Raw genomic sequence first — 19143 nt, 5'->3', positions numbered from 1 at the left:
ATCCCTCAGTAATGTGTCTCTGAGGAAGTTGTAGAAACCTGACAACCACCAACTCAACTTGCTATAAAACACTAGTTGTCAAGCATTCCTGGCCTCTGTCTTCAGAATAGTGTGTTTGTATTTGCGTCAGACACATTTGAGGGCTTGAAACTAGTATTTTGTTCTGTGTCCCGTTGTGATGCACTAATAGCAAAGCACTGTGATAAGTCTGTTCAGTCATAATCTTATGATGGCTCCACACATGACAGAAGTAATGTAATTTATAATTGTAATGTAATCTGATTATTAGTTTTTCACATTTTCTTGTTCAATATGTAAATATCTAAAGATATCCAAATCTCCTACAAATTACCTCTCAGTCTTTTGCACTAATGTAGTAAATTATCTCCTCCAACTGATGTGCCGCACACTGAAAGCTTTTACTCTCGTGTCGAAGATTGTAAACATCTGATTCTGCTGAGGGTGTAGGAGGGGAAAAGGCAACCGAGTACATCAGCAAGTTTCCCTCTTCCCAGTCCAGATTGTACATTGGGAAGTACCTAAACATACAACAGGTCTGTGTGGTTGTTAACAAAGTCAAGCAGGAATTAAAATGTTTTTCTTTTCTCTTTTGTGATGCTGCTGTTTATATTCTGTAAGAGTATTTCCCATTCTCTTTATTTAATGAAGTTAGAGAGCTGGGGGTTTAAATCTTGTGTGTCAAATTCTTTTTGACATTTTGATAATCAGTTTCCGTGTGTGGGGGGGGGGGGGTTAGATAGTAAAATGATTCTGTCAAATAAAATTGATGATAAAAACAGCTGTTTTATTTGAATGTTTGTCGTCTGTTCACTTCCTATATCTTTTTTTTTTTATACTGAGCTAATAGGTCTGTTAACCAGAAATGAAACTAAAAACAGGAACTCTGCTGTGTTGAATAGCAGATACATTGCTTCAGCTTACTTTTGAGTTAAAGTTGGAAGGGAGAGAAGCAAGTTTATCTTGAGCTGGTTGTGGTGGCAAAGTAGCTGAAACGACTGCTGTGTAAGTTGCTTTTTCTTCTCAACATTTTTAAAACTAACTTGTTTTTTTCTGAGATTTAAGCCATTTAAGGAGCCAGATGTTGAGTGCTACTGTCAGTGAATTGTAGGCTCTAGAATGGTTTTTTTTTTTAATTCTGTATAAGTATATTTTCCTGCATTTGTTGTTTAATAGGAGAGCAGTACCAAAAGGGAAAAATGTCCTCTACATACAGAAGCCTTCATGACGACTATGTTTCAAACAAAGGGGTAGGACCGTAAGAAACATCCACTAAGTTATTCACTGTCTGTTCAGAGGAATACGTGTTTTTACTCTTAGATATATTGTTTTATCAAACTTTGTTGCCAGAGGCCAACCAGCTGTGTAATGCTAGCTGTGATTTTGGGCTGTTTGACTGCTCTGGGTATTCTGATTGCCATTGCTGTGCTGGAGAGGCCCATGTCCCCCAAAGATCATAAGACACTTCCAAAGGACACTGGTGGGGGCAATTTCTCTACAAACCAGTGCAGGTAATGCTGCTGTTAAAACTGTTCAGTGTCTCTGCACCAAATCACATCGTGGGTTTAAAATACTTTGTATATAAAAGGGAAAGACTCATGTATTTGTTGACTGTTTTTAGTTAGAGAAATGATAATAGATTACAAATGTGTATACAGAACACAAAGTAGTGGCTGTATTTTCTGGCCTCCAATGTTTCGGAATACTTCAAATCTTGATGTTAACTTACTTAAACAGCTGATTTTGTTATGTGGAACAGTCTACATAGTGGCAAAGTAGCTGAAACAAATACAGTTTTTTCAACTCTTTTGTGCTCCATGGTAAATATCATGAACCGCGCAGTATTTGGAAGCACACGCACTAAACATACTGCAGCAAAATCGTCAAATCTATCAACTTTTCTAAACTGCATCGAAATTTTCTCCTGGGAATAAACTTGTCCTTGTTGAATACCTCAGTATGGATCTTGTCGAGAGCATTCCTCAACACTTGAAATATAAAGCAAATGTAACGTTCGGGATCCCTCTGGAAGAAGTGTGGAAAGATCTTATGTCCATGGCAATGGACGAAGTGGAAGTAGCCTCTTTTTACTGGACTTTAACTGGGGAAGACATCAACATTAACTCTACCTCCGACATACCTGTGAGTTATCAGTTGAAACAGAAAGATAAACATGAAAACATCCTCTTGAATCAATATTTTTTGAGTTCTGTTAGTCTGTCCTTGTTAGGGAAGGAACATCCTGAAAGAACTGGAAGAACTGCCCTCGAGGAACGTGACTGTCCGAGTGGTGACCAGTGTTCCCAGCACGAGAACAAACTCCACAGATTTAAAAGTCTTAAAACAGAAAGGTGTGGCATTTCTTTACATTCACTACAGCATGCGTTTTTTCACGCTGTACCAACTCTCCTTAACTGCCTGTCTCCATTTTGGATGTCTGTAGGAGTTCAGGTAAGAAAGGTGGATTTTGGCCATCTCACAAAGGGTGTCCTCCACAGCAAGTTCTGGGTGGTGGACAGAAAACATGTGTTTATCGGTAGTGCCAACATGGACTGGAGGGCTCTCACACAGGTAAATCCAACAACGAACTATTATTGGTGCTTGCTTGCAAACATTGGCCTAAAATGAATTTTTTGTTCCACAGGTGAAGGAACTGGGAGTAGTTGTCTACAACTGTTCCAGTCTAGCAATAGACCTCCACAAGATCTTCCAATCCTACTGGGTGATGGGACAACCCAACAGCTCTCTGCCACAGCCTTGGCCTTCAAAGTATGAGACTGACATCAACAAAGATCACCCTCTGCTGGTGGAAGCTGAGAATGTCTCCAGCAGGATTTACCTCTCAGTGAGTTCTTGTTTTCCATGTTTCAGTTCCTTTTTACTGGACACTGTTGTTCTGATGGACATGGAATTGTTTACAGAGAAGTGACCATACAGAGTTTGTATCACAGTTTTACCCTGGAAATCCCATTTTAGTAATGAAATGATTTCTGGTATTATTCGTTTTACCCCAGGCTTCTCCACCACCCTTCTGTCCTGCATCGAGGACTCAGGATCTAGAGGCGATTCTGTCTGCCATCTCAGAGGCTCAACACTATATAGATGTAGCCGTCATGGAATACTTCCCTACCACGCGCTTTGAAAAGCCCCGGAGGTGCACCTGAACCACAAATGAAGCCATTTGTTTCCCACTCGTTTGTTTCATTCCCTAACTTTGAGCTATTTATTTGAACAGATACTGGCCCCTCATTGATGACGCCATCAGGATGGCTGCATTTGAAAGGAAGATAAAGATCCGGATGCTGATCAGCTGTGGTCGGGACTCTGATCCAGCTATGCTGCCCTTCCTTCAGTCTCTAGCCTCGTTGGACAACCTTCACCTGGACATCAGTGTTCGGATAGTAAGACAAACATTACATACGTGTGTCTGTCTGCTGAGGGTAAACACGTACCCTTCACAAACATATTTTCTTTATTTTTTTTCATGCTTTGTTTTTTTTTTTTTTTTAGAAATTGTTCATTGTGCCAGTAGGAAACCAGTCTGATATTCCATTCTCCAGAGTCAACCATAATAAATACATGGTGACTGATAAAGTAGCTTACATTGGTGAGTAAGGCATCATCTTTACAGATAATATTTCTCTATGCTTATTGTAAAGTTTAAAACCAGGTAAATGTGTTGAGCAGTCAGGTGATTTTGAGGCCATGTTACATGTAAATTAGTTCATTATTGGCAGAATAAAATGTTGCTGTTCCTCAGGTACCTCCAATTGGTCTGGGGACTATTTTGTCACCACAGCTGGAGTGGGTCTGGTGATTTCCCAACATGCTCCTCATTCTATATGGCAGACCAAGGCCCTGCAGAGCCAGCTCAGAGGAGTCTTTGACCGTGACTGGTACTCTGAGTTTGCTATAAACCTTGCTGATCTGGGGCACCATCCAGACTGTGCACTATCAGAATGACAGAAACGTCTTGATGAAAGAGTTATTTAAATATGTTGTAAACATAGTTTTGATGTCCATCATTTTTATGATTTTATTGCTGTATTTTCTATGTTAAAATTAGCAGTTTTTTTTAGATTTCCATTTACTGAATGCTTAAAACAAGATAGTATAAATTATATTTTTCAAATCAGCGATATTTGTAAATGCACTATATTAAATGTTTAAAGTGTAGCGTGTGTGTCATTTTCAGCTATTTGACTTTAGAATGTGAAGCATCTGTATAAGGCTTGGTAACTTGGCTTGGAAGAGCAGTAGGAAGGGAATGCAGAAGTCAGCAGGATCAAATCCCAGACCAGGCCGTCAAATGCCGAGAAAGAATTTCATTGTAACATGTATGTAATGACAATAAAGGTTTCTCTTCTAATTGAAGTATTATTTCTGTATGTAATAGAAAGTTTGTGTTTAGTGCTGAGCTCACTGCTTACAGGAAATAATCCAGTTACAGTGTTTGGTTACTGAACATAATCAACAACAACATTAATACCAACTGGTGTTTCAAATGTTGTGGTGGATGGGTCAGTATGGACCTGTGCCTACACCGCCTTATACCAAGCAAGCTGTGATGCAGTGCTTGTTTTGAAACCTGTCAATCATGCACAGTATTAAATTTGTCCCAAGCTGGCCCCTGTCCACAACATTGAAACTATCCGGTGATGTAAAATATTATTAATGATTGGTGTATACTGTATATGATTAATGTGTTTTATAATTATTTATGATTGATGAACAAACATGACATTTTATATACATTTTTTGGCAAATTAAAGCTGTTAAAAAAACAATTATTTTTTTCATTACCTTTTTTAAATGAAGTGAGAATTTAAAAGAAGTTCCTACTGCCGCCATGTTCACAGCGACAACTGCAGTGGCCAAAGCCTGACGTCTATATTTTTGAACGTAGCCTATGGGTGCAGGACTGACGCCAGTGGACCTTTGTGTGCCCGCCCTTCCCCCCGGCGGTAGGTGGCGCTGTGTTTATAGAGCAGACTTCACAGTGAGGGACAGGGCGGTGTTGCGGCTTGTAGTACGTGTGCTTCACAGCGTCACAGCATCACAGCAGTTAGTAAGGTAGCGTAAAGGCTTTTAGCGGTAACAAGTCAAAACATGGTGCTGCTTGAAAATGATTCGGTAAGAGCAAAAAGTTAATTGTAAATTAATAACTTTGTCGTCGCTGTCTATTGTAAAAATAAAATGGTGACATTGATCTTTAGCTGTCCAACGTTTAGCCAGCTAACGCAGTCAGCGTTAGACAAGCTAGTCATCACACTAGCGTTAAGTCAGTAACTGCCCGCTAACGTTGAGCTTAACACTGGTTTAGGTTCGATATAATATAATATAACCTTGGACATAAACTCGCTTTTGTAATGTGAAGTCTTACAGAACTAGTTAATTGTATGTCTTGCACTATGCTACAGCTATAATTTGGCACATGAACTAACTGTGACTGTTACTGTTACATTAGCACTTAGCCAACATTTGGTGTGTCAAGCGAAAGTTAACAAGATAAAACTGTCTAACGTGGACTAAACTAAGTACCGTGTTATGGTTTTATATGCTAGATTCTCTATGGGAGCGTTCAGGTTTATTTGGTAACGTTTCAACTAAATTTAAAAATCAATTGTATTTTTTTTATCATGAGCTTAAAGTGTTTTTGATGTGTTGCCCTTCCCGTTTGTACTTGTGAGTGTAGACTAACACAGTTAAGACGTTGGCTAATGCAGTTTACCAAGTATGTATTGAAATTGAAATGCACTTAATTCACTTGAGCAAGGTTTGCCCGGTTTCTAGTTAATCCACGTCTTTTAGTAAGACAAATAAATGTGTTTTATTAAATGTGTTTGTGTATCTATGTGCTGAGGACAGTGTATACTATACCAGATTGCTAAAATGTTAATATTTAATTATTAAAATCAGTGTTTTCTCCGTGTTCTCCAGTTCCTCACGGAGCTCACACGGCTCTTCCAGAAGTGTAGAACATCTGGCAGTGTAGTTATCACGCTGAAGAAATGTAAGTAGAAGCCTCCTGAGTTTGGGGATGAATTGTTAAGTTAAGGAAGTAAAGATGAGTTTCTCCTTTTTCTAACTCTAAGTGGCTAGACTTAGGATGTTGTTTTTCTGCCCAGATGATGGAAGGACAAAGCCAGTGGCCAAAAAGGGCCACTCCGAGTCATTTGAACCAGCAGACAACAAGTGTCTCCTCAGAGCGTCTGATGGAAAGAAGAAAATTAGCACAGTGGTGAGCTAACATGCTTTCGCAAATTTTGATTTCAAAACTTTCACATACTGTTTTATGCTGAACTTCTTTCCTCCCTAAATTTCAGGTCAGCACGAAAGAAGTGATCAAGTTTCAGATGGTAGGTTTACCTCGTTTCATGTTGGGAAGTTACTAGTCTGCCCCACTGTTTGCATACTCTCTTGATTAAGTCTTAAGTTGTTAAACTGATCACAATAGTCTTTGATGCACAAGTGACTTAATTGTAATCTAAACCTGTCTTTGCAGGCATACTCAAACCTCCTTAGAGCTCACATTGATGGACTTAAGAAGAAAGACAAGAAAAGCAAAAGCAAGAAAACCAAAGCAACCCAATGAACAACAGACTCTGGCCTGTTCAATCACGAGGGAAATGGGAAAGGCCTGCTCTTGGTCTGTGACCCACCCGGATTTCCCATTTAGCCAAGGCCTTGGAATCATTTGGTGACTGCTTTGATATTTTGCCACTGCCTGCATGATAATGTCTCATCCCTGGCTGTTCAGATCCATCAGTCATTTGGAAAAGAAGACTGGAGGTTTTCTCATAACTAATACAGGATGACACAAGTCAACTTTGTTGAATCACCACCACCGGTTCAGAAAACAAGGGCATTAAGAGTGGTTTACCTCTTCTCTGAGCCAAATTAATGGGGCCCAATAATAATATTAATGGTTAACTTGGGAGCTGTGTTGGCTTTTAGCAAGTGGACTTTTTCTTTACAAGGATGTTTAATTTTCCACTTATTTGAAGCATTGAATTTGCAGAGGGGATGCTCAAAAATTATTTTATTTTTGTTTTTTTGTCATTTTGGTCAATGGTCACTGTATTTGACTGCTTGATACTAGATATTTTTTAATTTACCTTTTGAAGTACAGTGAGTATTTTTGTATCCCCTTGATTTTGAACCACGTCTTTGCCAAAACTGTCAAACTGTACGTGTTAATTTGCTGAATACAAATAAAATTTACAGAGAGTTAATGTGGTTCATTATAAGATTCTGAATTATGTTATGAATTAAATAGTGTGGACACTTAGGAGTGCCAACTATAAGGCAGGTTCAACTACAGCCTGTATACTGGATTTCATCATGAATTTGTACTGTCTGCTCAGGATCCTGAGTCTTGACTACATGGACAGAAATAAAGTACAGTTCAGGAAAAAAATGCTTTAAGACACCACTTTATTTTTTTCAATTCGGGTGAACAATGACTGGTTAACATGAGAAATGTAGATATATTATACACACACAACATTTCTATGCTGTACTGGTATAAACAGTCTGAGATGGGGTTAAGAGAATTAAGATCTCAGACTGCTGTGTGCTTATTTTTTTTTGTGCAAGATGGCGTTCTCCTCCTCATATCCTTTCTTCATATGCTTGGTCACGTAGCGGAACAGGGCCTAGATCCCAAACAGTGGACAATGAACTGCATCAGTGCTGCTTTCTTTAAGGTAAACCTATGCGACCATTGAGCTACAAATATGTGTTTGATGTGTCATTGTTTATTAAAAACAAACCAACAGTGTGTTAGGGAAAACAACTGGTTAATTTATCAGTCTGGAAGAAGACAAGCAGAGTTGTTCAATGTGCCTCAAGCCAATAACTATGATCAAATCATGTTTTTTTTCTGGGAATAACACAAAAACCTGGTTTACTAAAATAAAAAAAATAAAAAAATATATTTATCTATATATATATCTTTCTATATGTATATAGAAACACAAACACATGAGACCTAATTCTTGTGAATCTGTGTTGTTTTTTGTTCTAATGTTTTGATGAAATAGCTGTGTCCTGTAATTTTAAAGGGACAAATATTTGATATGATACAAATGAAATGAAAAATAACTTCATCCAACAGAGCAATAGAGGTCAACCACTGACAAATCTAAATAACAATGTATAAAGACCCAAATGTAACTTAAAATAAACTATAAAATGTAGATGAATTATGTCTTAAACCTTTTAGGTGTTATCTCTTGTCACATACACACCTGTATTAATTGAAAAACAATTAATAGAAAGAGAAGAGCTATTTACTGTGTGTAAATACTGAGCAACAACAGGATTATTTACGTGCGTCTGTAGTGGGATAATATGATGTGAGAGTCATGTTCCATTTTTCAACATGCTCATGTATTTCTCAGTGAGATGGAAATTTTCACATCAGCCAAGCTTGTGTTGCCAACTTCCTACCCTCCATGCCTCCTCTAGCTCAGTGGTCCACCTGTCCTTTATGGCGGGCTGCACAGCACTGATGAAATCTTCTACCATGTACTGGAAGATAATTAGAGAGAAACTCACTGATGGGGATTTTAGGGTCCTTAATATACGGGTGAGACTAATAATGAGCTACATTATGAATTGACATTAGAATATGTGTACTGATCTCTAAAAAAACACTATCACAATAAAACTGTCCGCAGCTCAGTGTTGTTAGCATCACTGGGGTCTTACATCATAATACTCTGCTGGAGCGTTGTAATTATAATGGTGTCTTCCCAGCTCCACAGCCAGTGCCTCCAGTCTCTCTAGGTTATCCAGTCTCGCCACAACTTTCTCAATAAAAGACATGACTCTGATGAAATATGGAGAAAAAAAAAAGAGGCTCAGGATGACCTACTGTCTTGAACCGATCCATCCCCACTGCAGAAACGTGTAGCACTACTCTGCATTGAACAGCAACAATACATCTTGGTTGCATATCTATTAATCTACACTGACTGTGCAGTGCTTTTTCCAACTTATCTTACATTTTTCTTGCTGCTGGATCAGTTACTTTGCAGGTTAGTGGGTGAGTGAGTGAGCGGGCGGGTGGATGGTTGGTTTGGTGTTGATTTTGCTCTCTCTTCATCACTATCAATGTGGACATTTACACTAAAGTCCCAGAGTGCAGTTAAAGGGTCATTTGGCCTGAATTTGAGAGCTGCATATTCACCTGTAACGTATTTTGACTGTGCAAGGATGTTGCAGTGCCACAGTAGCTTCTGTACCATCAGGTCCTTTGGCAAGGTTCCCACTAGCTTGATGCACCCGGGGGAACAACACACAAGTGCCTGTGATAGATGCTACAAGCTCGTGATATAATGATAATGATAAATTCATCCTAATGGCATGTAGTGCATGTGGCTGGAGCCTCTTATTTTTCTGTGCCACAGAAGCTGAGTGTTGTCTAAAAAGTATTTAAAGAAATATTAAAGCATATCAGTGTGCACTGTACAATCTGTTTCTTCAATAATAATAAACCTGCACATTGTAGGTTTTTAAGACGTTCCTCTAACCATAAATATTCACTAGAGCAGTATTCAGTGATTCCCATCTTAAACCCCAGTGGGTACATCTCTCATGGCGTATGTGGACCGTTTGCTAATTTAAAGAAAAAATATAATTACATATTTGTATCTGGGAAGAAAAATGAATGAGGATAACAAATGTTTAAAGATATTAGTACCCGATAAAGCATTGAAAAGCTAATTGGACAAATCACTGAATTAAACAAAAATATAATAATCCACAGCTAGAGAATTGTCCTCAACAAATCATCATTTTACACCAGTCTGAGTAATGTTGGCTCAAACCTACAGTATTTAACTGTAACATTACGGAACCTTATTTTAAAGCTGTTTAGTTTGAGCTGTTTAGTTTGAGCTGTTTAGTTTATCGTTTATTAAAATTCAGCATCAAGCAAACATTTGTTGAGATAGAAAATAGCCAATGGCTGTTACACTGTAACCTGTCAGTATAAGTTAGAGCCAGCAGAGGGAACTGGATATCACTGTTTTACTTTCCAGTGTATACTACACTATGCTTTCATTGAGTGATAGTGAACTGCAGTGTCTGACCGTAGGCCATGTTCTCTGAGCTCCCGGCTGGTCTTTAATATCTTCAGGTCCTTCACTTCTCGAAATAGGACGAAGACATCCTTGCATTCAGGATGGATCTCAAACAACCTGTTAACAAGACAACAACAGCACAATCAGCTGAGTATCTGAGAACTACTCACAAAAGATCAGTCTCTTACATTCATTCCCACACCAAAACAAGCCTCCCCTTGAGGCTTCCAACTACCATGACGTAACCCTAGAGAGGTTTCGGCGTGGCCAGTCGCACAACTGTAATCCTGAACTGACAAGTGTGAATGTGCACGTTGCGATTAGGGTCCTCGTTTTCATTCTTTAATCGTTCTCTCCACCCAAGACTTATAATTGATATCTCATTTGGCCTTTCTGTGCTTGACCGTGATGGTGGACCTGTGTTTGTTAGTCAGGAAACCCACTCAGAGCTGTGGTGTGTCAGAGCCAGGATGGAGTTAAAGGGAGCCACCACCTCTGCAAAAGTTTTCCATTTTCTCATTTAACCTCAATCAATTTCCTTAACCAGAGAGGAGACCTGACATGTAGGTTATAATCCGACACAGACCATCATCACATCTGTGGCAATGTTTAAGATCTAAAATTCTCATGGGGGTAACAGTCTAAGTGACGCTAATTCTGTTTTATTACTATGTTATCTTGTTTCTGGGCTTTATTTTAGAGTAACCCCACACATTGTTACTGTTTTCATTTAGTACATTATGCTTGGGTTCAGTTCTGTATTGGTTTTCTTGAACTTGCAGCCTCACAAAATAGAAATTGTAATTTTTTTTAAAGAATTCTGTATTTATGCTTGATTGAACATTCAATGTTACAGTGTTTGTACATGGTGTTTTACTTCACCAAAGAAGCCATAAGATAATTCATTTGGGGCTATATTAAATTACTTATAATTTAAACCCCTGCTCACCAACTTCACTGATGAGGGAAAAGAGAAGGCTGCTGTTTTCATTCTCGTCTCTATCTAGAAAAGATGTATTTTTCCCATTGTGAGTAGCACTTGTGAATGTGGTGCACGTGCAAGAATTAATAACAGAAGCCGACAACATAACACAATCTATAGCTCAAGTAGAATTTTAATTGGTTCTGTTCAAAGGTTGTCATCAACCATGTACTGAGACTTTGGAGTATCTCATAATGCATACATTTGACAAATTTTACTCCTCTTGTAAAAAACTTTCTGTACATTGTTACAACAACTAGTTAAACAAACTTAAAAGCTAAACTTCAAAGGCTAACACTTCAAAGTCAGTTATGTGACTTGGTTAATGACATCATCAGTACACTTAAACATACTTAACTAACCTTAAAATACATTTAAACATTCAACAATTTCAACATTATCAAAAATATTCTAACTTTATCATCCTGTTATATAGGCTGCTGTCGTGACAATGTGCCAAAATAGCATTTTGGACATAACTGTTTTAACAGTTATTCTGAAAAGTATTTTTGAAAGGGTCAATCTTCTTACCTGATGAATACAATAACCCCAATGGCATTTATGTCGTCGTGGATAATTTTCCATGACTCCTTGAGCATTTGGACCTGAACCTGGCTGAAAGGAGAAGGAGAATCCACATGTCTCATTTCACGCTCCTCTTTGTCTTCCAGACCTGACACTCTGCAGCCCATTTTTCTTTTAATGAAAAATTATACAAAGATATTTTCGACAAATGCCTGAAGAACACGAATGTTATTTAACGAAATGTGATGTTTCTGGCATCTTTGTCAAGTACATCCCTTTTTAAACTCCACTCCTCTGGGGGGCAGGTCTCAGATAAGTGTCAAATTGGTTTTTGCCATTGGTTTCAAAATAAAAGCCCTCTTTTATGAGGACATTACCGAAAGGCATTGAACAGTATCAAGCTTTTATATTGAAGGGCCTTCCTCATGGTGTGTGCATTTTTAGTGGCTACATGACACGGCTGATGAAGGATCCAATGATTCAGTTGAGGGAAACATGGGCTCCATCAGGACATTTGGCTGTGTTTAAACATTGCAAATTAGCGAACAGTGATTGATATGATACACACCTGTCACCTTCAATACACCCACTAGTTATGTATCTCTTTGTGATGGGTGTAAACCTATATATTCTATTAATATTGTTCTTTTAACTATTATGTTTGTTGACTCTGTCTTTCTTATTTCCAAAAACAGAACCCAGAATTTGCTCGTTATGTCCAAATAAATGACAACTCTTTCCTTTGCTCCATCTGGCCTTATATTTGAGTGACAGAAATAAAACATGTTATTAAATCAAATATGTAACTGTTCCATGTACCTTGTGGACTGTAATCTAATACACAGCTAACATGCTTTCCCATATTTTGATTTCAAAACTTTCACATACACACATACATCATTATGCTGAACTTCTTTCCTCCTTCAATTTCAGGTCAGCACGAAAGAAGTGATCAAGTTTCAGATGGTAGGTTTACCTCATTTCATGTTGGGAAGTTACTAGTCTGCCCCACTGTTTGCATACTCTCTTGATTAAGTCTTAAGTTGTTAAACTGATCACAATAGTCTTTGATGCACAAGTGACTTAATTGTAAACTAAACCTGTCTTTGCAGGCATACTCAAACCTCCTTAGAGCTCACATTGATGGACTTAAGAAGAAAGACAAGAAAAGCAAAAGCAAGAAAACCAAAGCAACCCAATCAACAACAGACTCTGGCCTGTTCAATTACAAGGGAAATGGGAAAGGCCTGCTCTTGGTCTGTGACCCACCTGGATTTCCCATTTAGCCAAGGCCTTGGAATCATTTGGTGACTGCTTTGATATTTTGCCACTGCCTGCATGATAATGTCTCATCCCTGGCTGTTCAGATCCATCAGTCATTTGGAAAAGAAGACTGGAGGTTTTCTCATAACTAATACCGGATGACACAATTCAACTTTGTTGAATCACCACCACCGGTTCAGAAAACAAGGGCATTAAGAGTGGTTTACCTCTTCTCTGAGCCAAATTAATGGGGCCCAATAATAATATTAATGGTTAACTTGGGAGCTGTATTGGGTTTTAGCAAGTGGACTTTTTCTTTACAAGGATGTTTAATTTTCCACTTATTTGAAGCATTGAATTTGCAGAGGGGATGCTCAAAAATTATTTTATTTTTGTTTTTTTGTCATTTTGGTCAATGGTCACTGTATTTGACTGCTTGATACTAGATATTTTTTAATTTACCTTTTGAAATACAGTGAGTATTTTTGTATCCCCTTGATTTTGAACCACGTCTATGCCAAAACTGTCAAACTGTACGTGTTAATTTGCTGAATACAAATAAAATTTACAGAGAGTTAATGTGGTTCATTATAAGATTCTGAATTATGTTATGAGTTAAATAGTGTGGAAACTTTCAAAGGAGTGCCAACTATAAGGCAGGTTCAACTACAGCCTGTATACTGGATTTCATCATGAATTTGTACTGTCTGCTCAGGATCCTGAGTCTTGACTACATGGACAGAAATAAAGTACAGTTCAGGAAAAAAATGCTTTAAGACACCACTTTATTTTTGTCAATTCGGGTGAACAATGACTGGTTAACATGAGAAATGTAGGTATATTATACACACACACACACACACACACACACAACATTTCTATGCTGTACTGGTATAAACAGTCTGAGATGGGGTTAAGAGAATTAGGATCTCAGACTGCTGTGTTCTTATTTTCTCTTGTGTTCTTTAGGGAGCAAGAGGGGCTTTCGCCTCCTCATATCCTTTCTTCATCTGCTTGGTCACGTAGCGGAACAGGGCCTAGATCCCAAACAGTGGACAATGAACTGCATCAGTGCTGCTTTCTTTAAGGTAAATTTATGCGACCACTGAGCTACAAATATGTGTTTGATGGGTCACTGTTTATTAGAAAGAAATAAACAGTCTGTTAGGGAAAACACCTGGTTAATTTATCAGTCTGGAAGAAGACGAGCAGAGTTGTTCAATGTGCCACAAGCCAATAACTATGAGTTTAATCATGTTTTTTTCTGGGAATAGCACAAAAACCTGGTTTACCAAGATTTAAACAAAATAATAATAATAAAATATATATATATATATATATATATATATATATATATATATATATAGATAGATAGATAGATAGATAGATAGATAGATAGATAGATAGATAGATAGATAGATAGATAGATAGATAGATAGATAGATATACATCTTTCTATATGTATATAGAAACACAAACACATGAGACCTAATTCTTGTGAATCTTTGTTGTTTTTTGTTCTAATGTTTTGATGAAATAGCTGTGTCCTGTAATTTTAAAGGGACAAATATTTGATATGATACAAATGAAATGAAAAATAACTTCATCCAACAGAGCAATAGAGGTCAACCACTGACAAATCTAAATAACAATGTATAAAGACCCAAATGTAACTTAAAATAAACTATAAAATGTAGATGAATTATGTCTTAAACCTTTTAGGTGTTATCTCTTGTCACATACACACCTGTATTAATTGAAAAACAATTAATAGAAAGAGAAGAGCTATTTACTGTGTGTAAATACTGAGCAACAACAGGATTATTTACGTGCGTCTGTAGTGGGATAATATGATGTGAGAGTCATGTTCCATTTTTCAACATGCTCATGTATTTCTCAGTGAGATGGAAATTTTCACATCAGCCAAGCTTGTGTTGCCAACTTCCTACCCTCCATGCCTCCTCTAGCTCAGTGGTCCACCTGTCCTTTATGGCGGGCTGCACAGCACTGATGAAATCTTCTACCATGTACTGGAAGATAATTAGAGAGAAACTCACTGATGGGGATTTTAGGGTCCTTAATATACGGGTGAGACTAATAATGACCTACATTATGAATTGACATTAGAATATGTGTAAATACACTATCACAATAAAACTGTCCGCAGCTCAGTGTTGTTAGCATCACTGGGGTCTTACATCATAATACTCTGCTGGAGCGTTGTAATTATAATGGTGTCTTCCCAGCTCCACAGCCAGTGCCTCCAGTCTCTCTAGGTTATCCAGTCTCGCCACGACTTTCTCAATAAAAGACATGACTCTGATGAAATATGGAGAAAAAAAAAAGAGGCTCAGGATGACCTACTGTCTTGAACCGATCCATCCCGACTGCAGAAACGTGTAGCACTACTCTGCATTGAACAGCAACAATACGTCTTGGTTGCATATCTATTAATCTACACTGACTGTGCAGTGCTTTTTCCAACTTATCTTACATTTTTCTTGCTGCAGGATCAGTTACTTTGCAGGTGAGTGGGTGAGTGAGTGAGCGGTCGGGCGAGCGGGCAGGTGGGTGGGTTGGGTGATTGATTTTGGTGGGTTTTGATTTTCCTCTCTCTTCATCACTGTCAATGTGGACATTTACACTAAAGTCCCAGAGTGCAGTTAAAGGGTCATTTGGCCTGAATTTGAGAGCTGCATATTCACATGTGTAACATATTTTGACTGTGCAAGGATGTTGCAGTGCCACAGTAGCTTCTATACCATCAGGTCCTTTGGCAAGGTTCCCACTAGCTTGATGCACCCGGGGGAACAACACACAAGTGCCTGTGATAGGTGCTACAAGCTCGGTCTTCTGCAGAGTGGTGAGCAATGATAATGATTATTACTACCTGAGGTGTTTTTCTCTTTCATTATCTTTTGATTTGTTACTTTGCATGTTTTTCAATATATGGTGCATTCTATTTCAAATATATTCAATCATATGTTTCTGTTCACTTTACTGAATGTGGTGCATGAAGACATAAAAAATTCCCTTTAATAATAAGGGGGATATTGTTTTATGTTCAATTCATTTCATGAAAAAAACAAAACCAATGATAAATTCATCCTAATGGCATGTAGTGCATGTGGCTGGAGCCTCTTATTCTTCTGTGCCACAGAAGCTGAGTGTTGTCTAAAAAGTATTTAAAGAAATATTAAAGCATATCAGTTTCCACTGTACAATCTGTTTCTTCAATAATAATAAACCTGCACATTGTAGGTTTTTAAGACGTTCCTCTAACAATAAATATTCACTAGAGCAGTATTATTGATTCCCATCTTAAACCCCAGTGGGTACATCTCTCATGGCGTATGTGGACCGTTTGCTAATTTAAAGAAAAAATATAATTACATATTTGTATCTGGGAAGAAAAATGAATGAGGATAACAAATGTTTAAAGATATTAGTACCCGATAAAGCATTGAAAAGCTAATTGGACAAATCACTGAATTAAACAAAAATATAATAATCCACAGCTAGAGAATTGTCCTCAACAAATTATCATTTTACACCAGTCTGAGTAATGTTGGCTCAAACCTACAGTATTTAAATGTAACATTACGGAACCTTATTTTAAAGCTGTTTAGTTTGAGCTGTTTAGTTTATCGTTTATTAAAATTCAGCATCAAGCAAACATTTGTTGAGATAGAAAATAGCCAATGGCTGTTACACTGTAACCTGTCAGTATAAGTTAGAGCCAGCAGAGGGAACTGGATATCACTGTTTTACTTTCCAGTGTATACTACACTATGCTTTCATTGAGTGATAGTGAACTGCAGTGTCTGACCGTAGGCCATGTTCTCTGAGCTCCCGGCTGGTCTTTAATATCTTCAGGTCCTTCACTTCTCGAAATAGGACGAAGACATCCTTGCATTCAGGATGGATCTCAAACAACCTGTTAACAAGACAACAACAGCACAATCAGCTGAGTATCTGAGAACTACTCACAAAAGATCAGTCTCTTACATTCATTCCCACACCAAAACAAGCCTCCCCTTGAGGCTTCCAACTACCATGACGTAACCCTAGAGAGGTTTCGGCGTGGCCAGTCGCACAACTGTAATCCTGAACTGACAAGTGTGAATGTGCACGTTGCGATTAGGGTCCTCGTTTTCATTCTTTAATCTTTCTCTCCACCCAAGACTTATAATTGATATCTCATTTGGCCTTTCTGTGCTTGACCGTGATGGTGGACCTGTGTTTGTTAGTCAGGAAACCCACTCAGAGCTGTGGTGTGTCAGAGCCAGGATGGAGTTAAAGGGAGCCACCACCTCTGCAAAAGTTTTCCATTTTCTCATTTAACCTCAATCAATTTCCTTAACCAGAGAGGAGACCTGACATGTAGGTTATAATCCGACACAGACCATCATCACATCTTTGGCAATGTTTAAGATCTAAAATTCTCATGGGGGTAACAGTCTAAGTGACGCTAATTCTGTTTTATTACTATGTTGTTATCTTGTTTCTGGGCTTTATTTTAGAGTAACCCCACACATTGTTACTGTTTTCATTTAGTACATTATGCTTGGGTTCAGTTCTGTATTGTTTTTCTTGAACTTGCAGCCTCACAAAATAGAAATTGTAATTTTTAATTTTTAATTCTGTATTTATGCTTGATTGAACATTTAATGTCACAGTGTTTGTACAAGGCTGCTGTTTTCATTCTCGTCTCTATCTAGAAAAGATGTATTTTTCCCATTGTGAGTAGCACTTGTGAATGTGGGTTGCACGTGCAAGAATTAATAACAGAAGCCGACAACATAACACAATCTATAGCTCAAGTAGAATTTTAATTGGTTCTGTTCAAAGGTTGTCATCAACCATGTATTGAGAATTTGGAGTATCTCATAATGCATACATTTGACAAATTTTACTCCTCTTGTAAAAAACTTTCTGTACATTGTTTCTACAACAATTAGTTTAATAAACTTAAAAGCTAAACTTCAAAGGCTAACACTTCAAAGACTTGGTTAATGACATCATCAGTACACTTATACATATGCTTCTTAAATTAACTAACTTTAAAATACATTTCAACATTCAGCAATTTCAACATTATCAACAGTATACTAACATTATCATCCTATTATATAGGCTGCTGTTGTGACAATGTGCCAAAATAGCATTTTGGACATAACTGTTTAACAGTTACTCTGAAAAGTATTTTTGAAAGGCTCAATCTTCTTACCTGGTGAACACAATAACCCCAATGTTGGATATGTCCTTGTGGATAATATTCCATGAGTCCTTAATCATTTGGACCTGACCCTGGCTGAGAGGACAAGGACAAACACCACCCATATGTTTCCCTTCAAACTCCAAATTGCCTGCCAGACCTGACACTCTGCAGCCCATTTTTCTTTTAAACAAAAAATGATACCTAGATGTTTTTCCACCAATGTCCGAAGAACACAAATGTTATTTAACGAAATGTGACGTTCCTGGCATTTCTGTCAAGTACATCCCTTTTAAAACTCCACTCCTCTGGGGGGCAGATCTCAGATAAGTGTTAAATTGGTTTTGGCCATTGGTTTCAAAATAAAAGTCCTTTTATGAGCAGATTTGCGAAAGGCATTGAACAGTATCGAGCTTTTATATTGAAGGGCCTCATGACTTCCGGTGTGTGCATTTTTAGTGGCTACTTGACAAGGCTGATGAAGTATCTAATGATTCATTTGAGGGAAACATGGGCTTCATCAGGGCATTAGGCAGCGTTTAAACAATGCAAATTAGCGAACAGTGATTGATATGATACACACCTGTGTTACGGCCCTGGCCTTATGTGTTGTTGTTCTTTTGTTGTTCTTATAGGTGCCCTGCCTGATTGGCCGGAGGCCGTACCGGAAGCTGATTGGTCCATCCTACACTTCCTGGAGTTTGAAAAGTATGGCTCCCAACAGCCATCCGGGCTTTTTCTGGCAGCAGCACCTGTTCTCTGTCCTTGGCCTCCAAACCTTGTTAAGCATTTTTGAAGTGTTAGGCTTTGTGCCATGGTTTTGTATAGATATTGTATATTTTGTAAATAGTATTGAATCTGTAGGGGTGAACCGCCATTTTCTTTTGATTGTTTTCTCTTGTTTTCACATTAGGGAGTTAGGGTTAGTGACTGTCTCTTTGTTTGTTTCTTTCTAGAGGCTAGCTAGCACTTTCATTGGGAAATAGCTTATTTTGTTTATTATTTTGGCCTTGGTTCACCTTGAGTTATAGTGTCATGTTTGTTTG

General features: G+C 38.0%; 4 protein-coding genes across 4 annotated transcripts; 2 read left to right on the top strand and 2 right to left on the bottom strand.

Moving 5' to 3' along the window:
- The first annotated feature begins 877 nt into the window (after positions 1 to 877).
- On the top strand, positions 878 to 4781 carry LOC137101577 (5'-3' exonuclease PLD4). The gene is made up of 11 exons (XM_067480176.1): positions 878 to 1023; positions 1195 to 1268; positions 1369 to 1529; positions 1977 to 2160; positions 2249 to 2369; positions 2462 to 2589; positions 2663 to 2863; positions 3033 to 3172; positions 3254 to 3419; positions 3529 to 3625; positions 3779 to 4781. Exons 2-11 carry the CDS (start codon positions 1218 to 1220, stop codon positions 3979 to 3981), a joined length of 1452 nt encoding a protein of 483 aa, XP_067336277.1. The 5' UTR covers positions 878 to 1023; positions 1195 to 1217; the 3' UTR covers positions 3982 to 4781.
- A 236-nt stretch (positions 4782 to 5017) lies between these two features.
- On the top strand, positions 5018 to 7438 carry srp14 (signal recognition particle 14). Its single transcript, XM_067480183.1, has 5 exons — positions 5018 to 5151; positions 5959 to 6031; positions 6147 to 6259; positions 6345 to 6377; positions 6524 to 7438. The coding sequence occupies exons 1-5, from the start codon at positions 5128 to 5130 to the stop codon at positions 6611 to 6613; spliced, it is 333 nt and encodes a 110-aa protein (XP_067336284.1). The 5' UTR covers positions 5018 to 5127; the 3' UTR covers positions 6614 to 7438.
- Positions 7439 to 7592: 154 nt separating this feature from the next.
- LOC137101582 (cytoglobin-1-like) lies at positions 7593 to 11838 on the bottom strand. The gene is made up of 5 exons (XM_067480184.1): positions 11623 to 11838; positions 10119 to 10226; positions 8734 to 8854; positions 8473 to 8553; positions 7593 to 7676 (listed from the first exon to the last, which is right to left on the bottom strand). The coding sequence occupies exons 1-5, from the start codon at positions 11781 to 11783 to the stop codon at positions 7599 to 7601; spliced, it is 549 nt and encodes a 182-aa protein (XP_067336285.1). The 5' UTR covers positions 11784 to 11838; the 3' UTR covers positions 7593 to 7598.
- Positions 11839 to 13523: 1685 nt separating this feature from the next.
- Positions 13524 to 18402, bottom strand: LOC137101579 (neuroglobin-like). The gene is made up of 5 exons (XM_067480181.1): positions 18110 to 18402; positions 16709 to 16816; positions 15078 to 15198; positions 14829 to 14909; positions 13524 to 13916 (listed from the first exon to the last, which is right to left on the bottom strand). The coding sequence occupies exons 1-5, from the start codon at positions 18274 to 18276 to the stop codon at positions 13845 to 13847; spliced, it is 549 nt and encodes a 182-aa protein (XP_067336282.1). The 5' UTR covers positions 18277 to 18402; the 3' UTR covers positions 13524 to 13844.
- Between the last annotated feature and the right edge of the window lie 741 nt (positions 18403 to 19143).

Source organism: Channa argus, chromosome 16 (genome assembly GCF_033026475.1).
Source record: "Channa argus isolate prfri chromosome 16, Channa argus male v1.0, whole genome shotgun sequence".
NCBI classification, from domain to species: domain Eukaryota; kingdom Metazoa; phylum Chordata; class Actinopteri; order Anabantiformes; family Channidae; genus Channa; species Channa argus.
The sequence above is the reverse complement of the archived record's forward strand: the minus strand, read 5'-3'. Positions and strand labels throughout refer to the sequence as shown.

Bases quoted from the DNA above. Each gene is read 5' to 3' on its own strand.
- LOC137101582 (XM_067480184.1), bottom strand. From the start codon at position 11,783: ATGGGCTGCAGAGTGTCAGGTCTGGAAGACAAAGAGGAGCGTGAAATG. The intron at 10,227-11,622 runs GTAAGAAGATTG...TCTTGTTAACAG, and splicing joins GGGGTTATTGTATTCATCAG to GTTGTTTGAGATCCATCCTG. The intron at 8,554-8,733 runs GTAAGACCCCAG...ATTATCTTCCAG, and splicing joins CTCCAGCAGAGTATTATGAT to TACATGGTAGAAGATTTCAT.
- LOC137101579 (XM_067480181.1), bottom strand. From the start codon at position 18,276: ATGGGCTGCAGAGTGTCAGGTCTGGCAGGCAATTTGGAGTTTGAAGGG. The intron at 16,817-18,109 runs GTAAGAAGATTG...TCTTGTTAACAG, and splicing joins GGGGTTATTGTGTTCACCAG to GTTGTTTGAGATCCATCCTG. The intron at 13,917-14,828 runs GTAGGAAGTTGG...TTTGGGATCTAG, and splicing joins AGCTAGAGGAGGCATGGAGG to GCCCTGTTCCGCTACGTGAC.
- LOC137101577 (XM_067480176.1), top strand. From the start codon at position 1,218: ATGTCCTCTACATACAGAAGCCTTCATGACGACTATGTTTCAAACAAA. The intron at 2,161-2,248 runs GTGAGTTATCAG...TGTCCTTGTTAG, and splicing joins ACTCTACCTCCGACATACCT to GGAAGGAACATCCTGAAAGA. The intron at 3,173-3,253 runs GTGCACCTGAAC...TTATTTGAACAG, and splicing joins CGCTTTGAAAAGCCCCGGAG to ATACTGGCCCCTCATTGATG.
- srp14 (XM_067480183.1), top strand. From the start codon at position 5,128: ATGGTGCTGCTTGAAAATGATTCG. The intron at 6,260-6,344 runs GTGAGCTAACAT...CCTAAATTTCAG, and splicing joins AGAAGAAAATTAGCACAGTG to GTCAGCACGAAAGAAGTGAT. The intron at 6,378-6,523 runs GTAGGTTTACCT...CTGTCTTTGCAG, and splicing joins AAGTGATCAAGTTTCAGATG to GCATACTCAAACCTCCTTAG.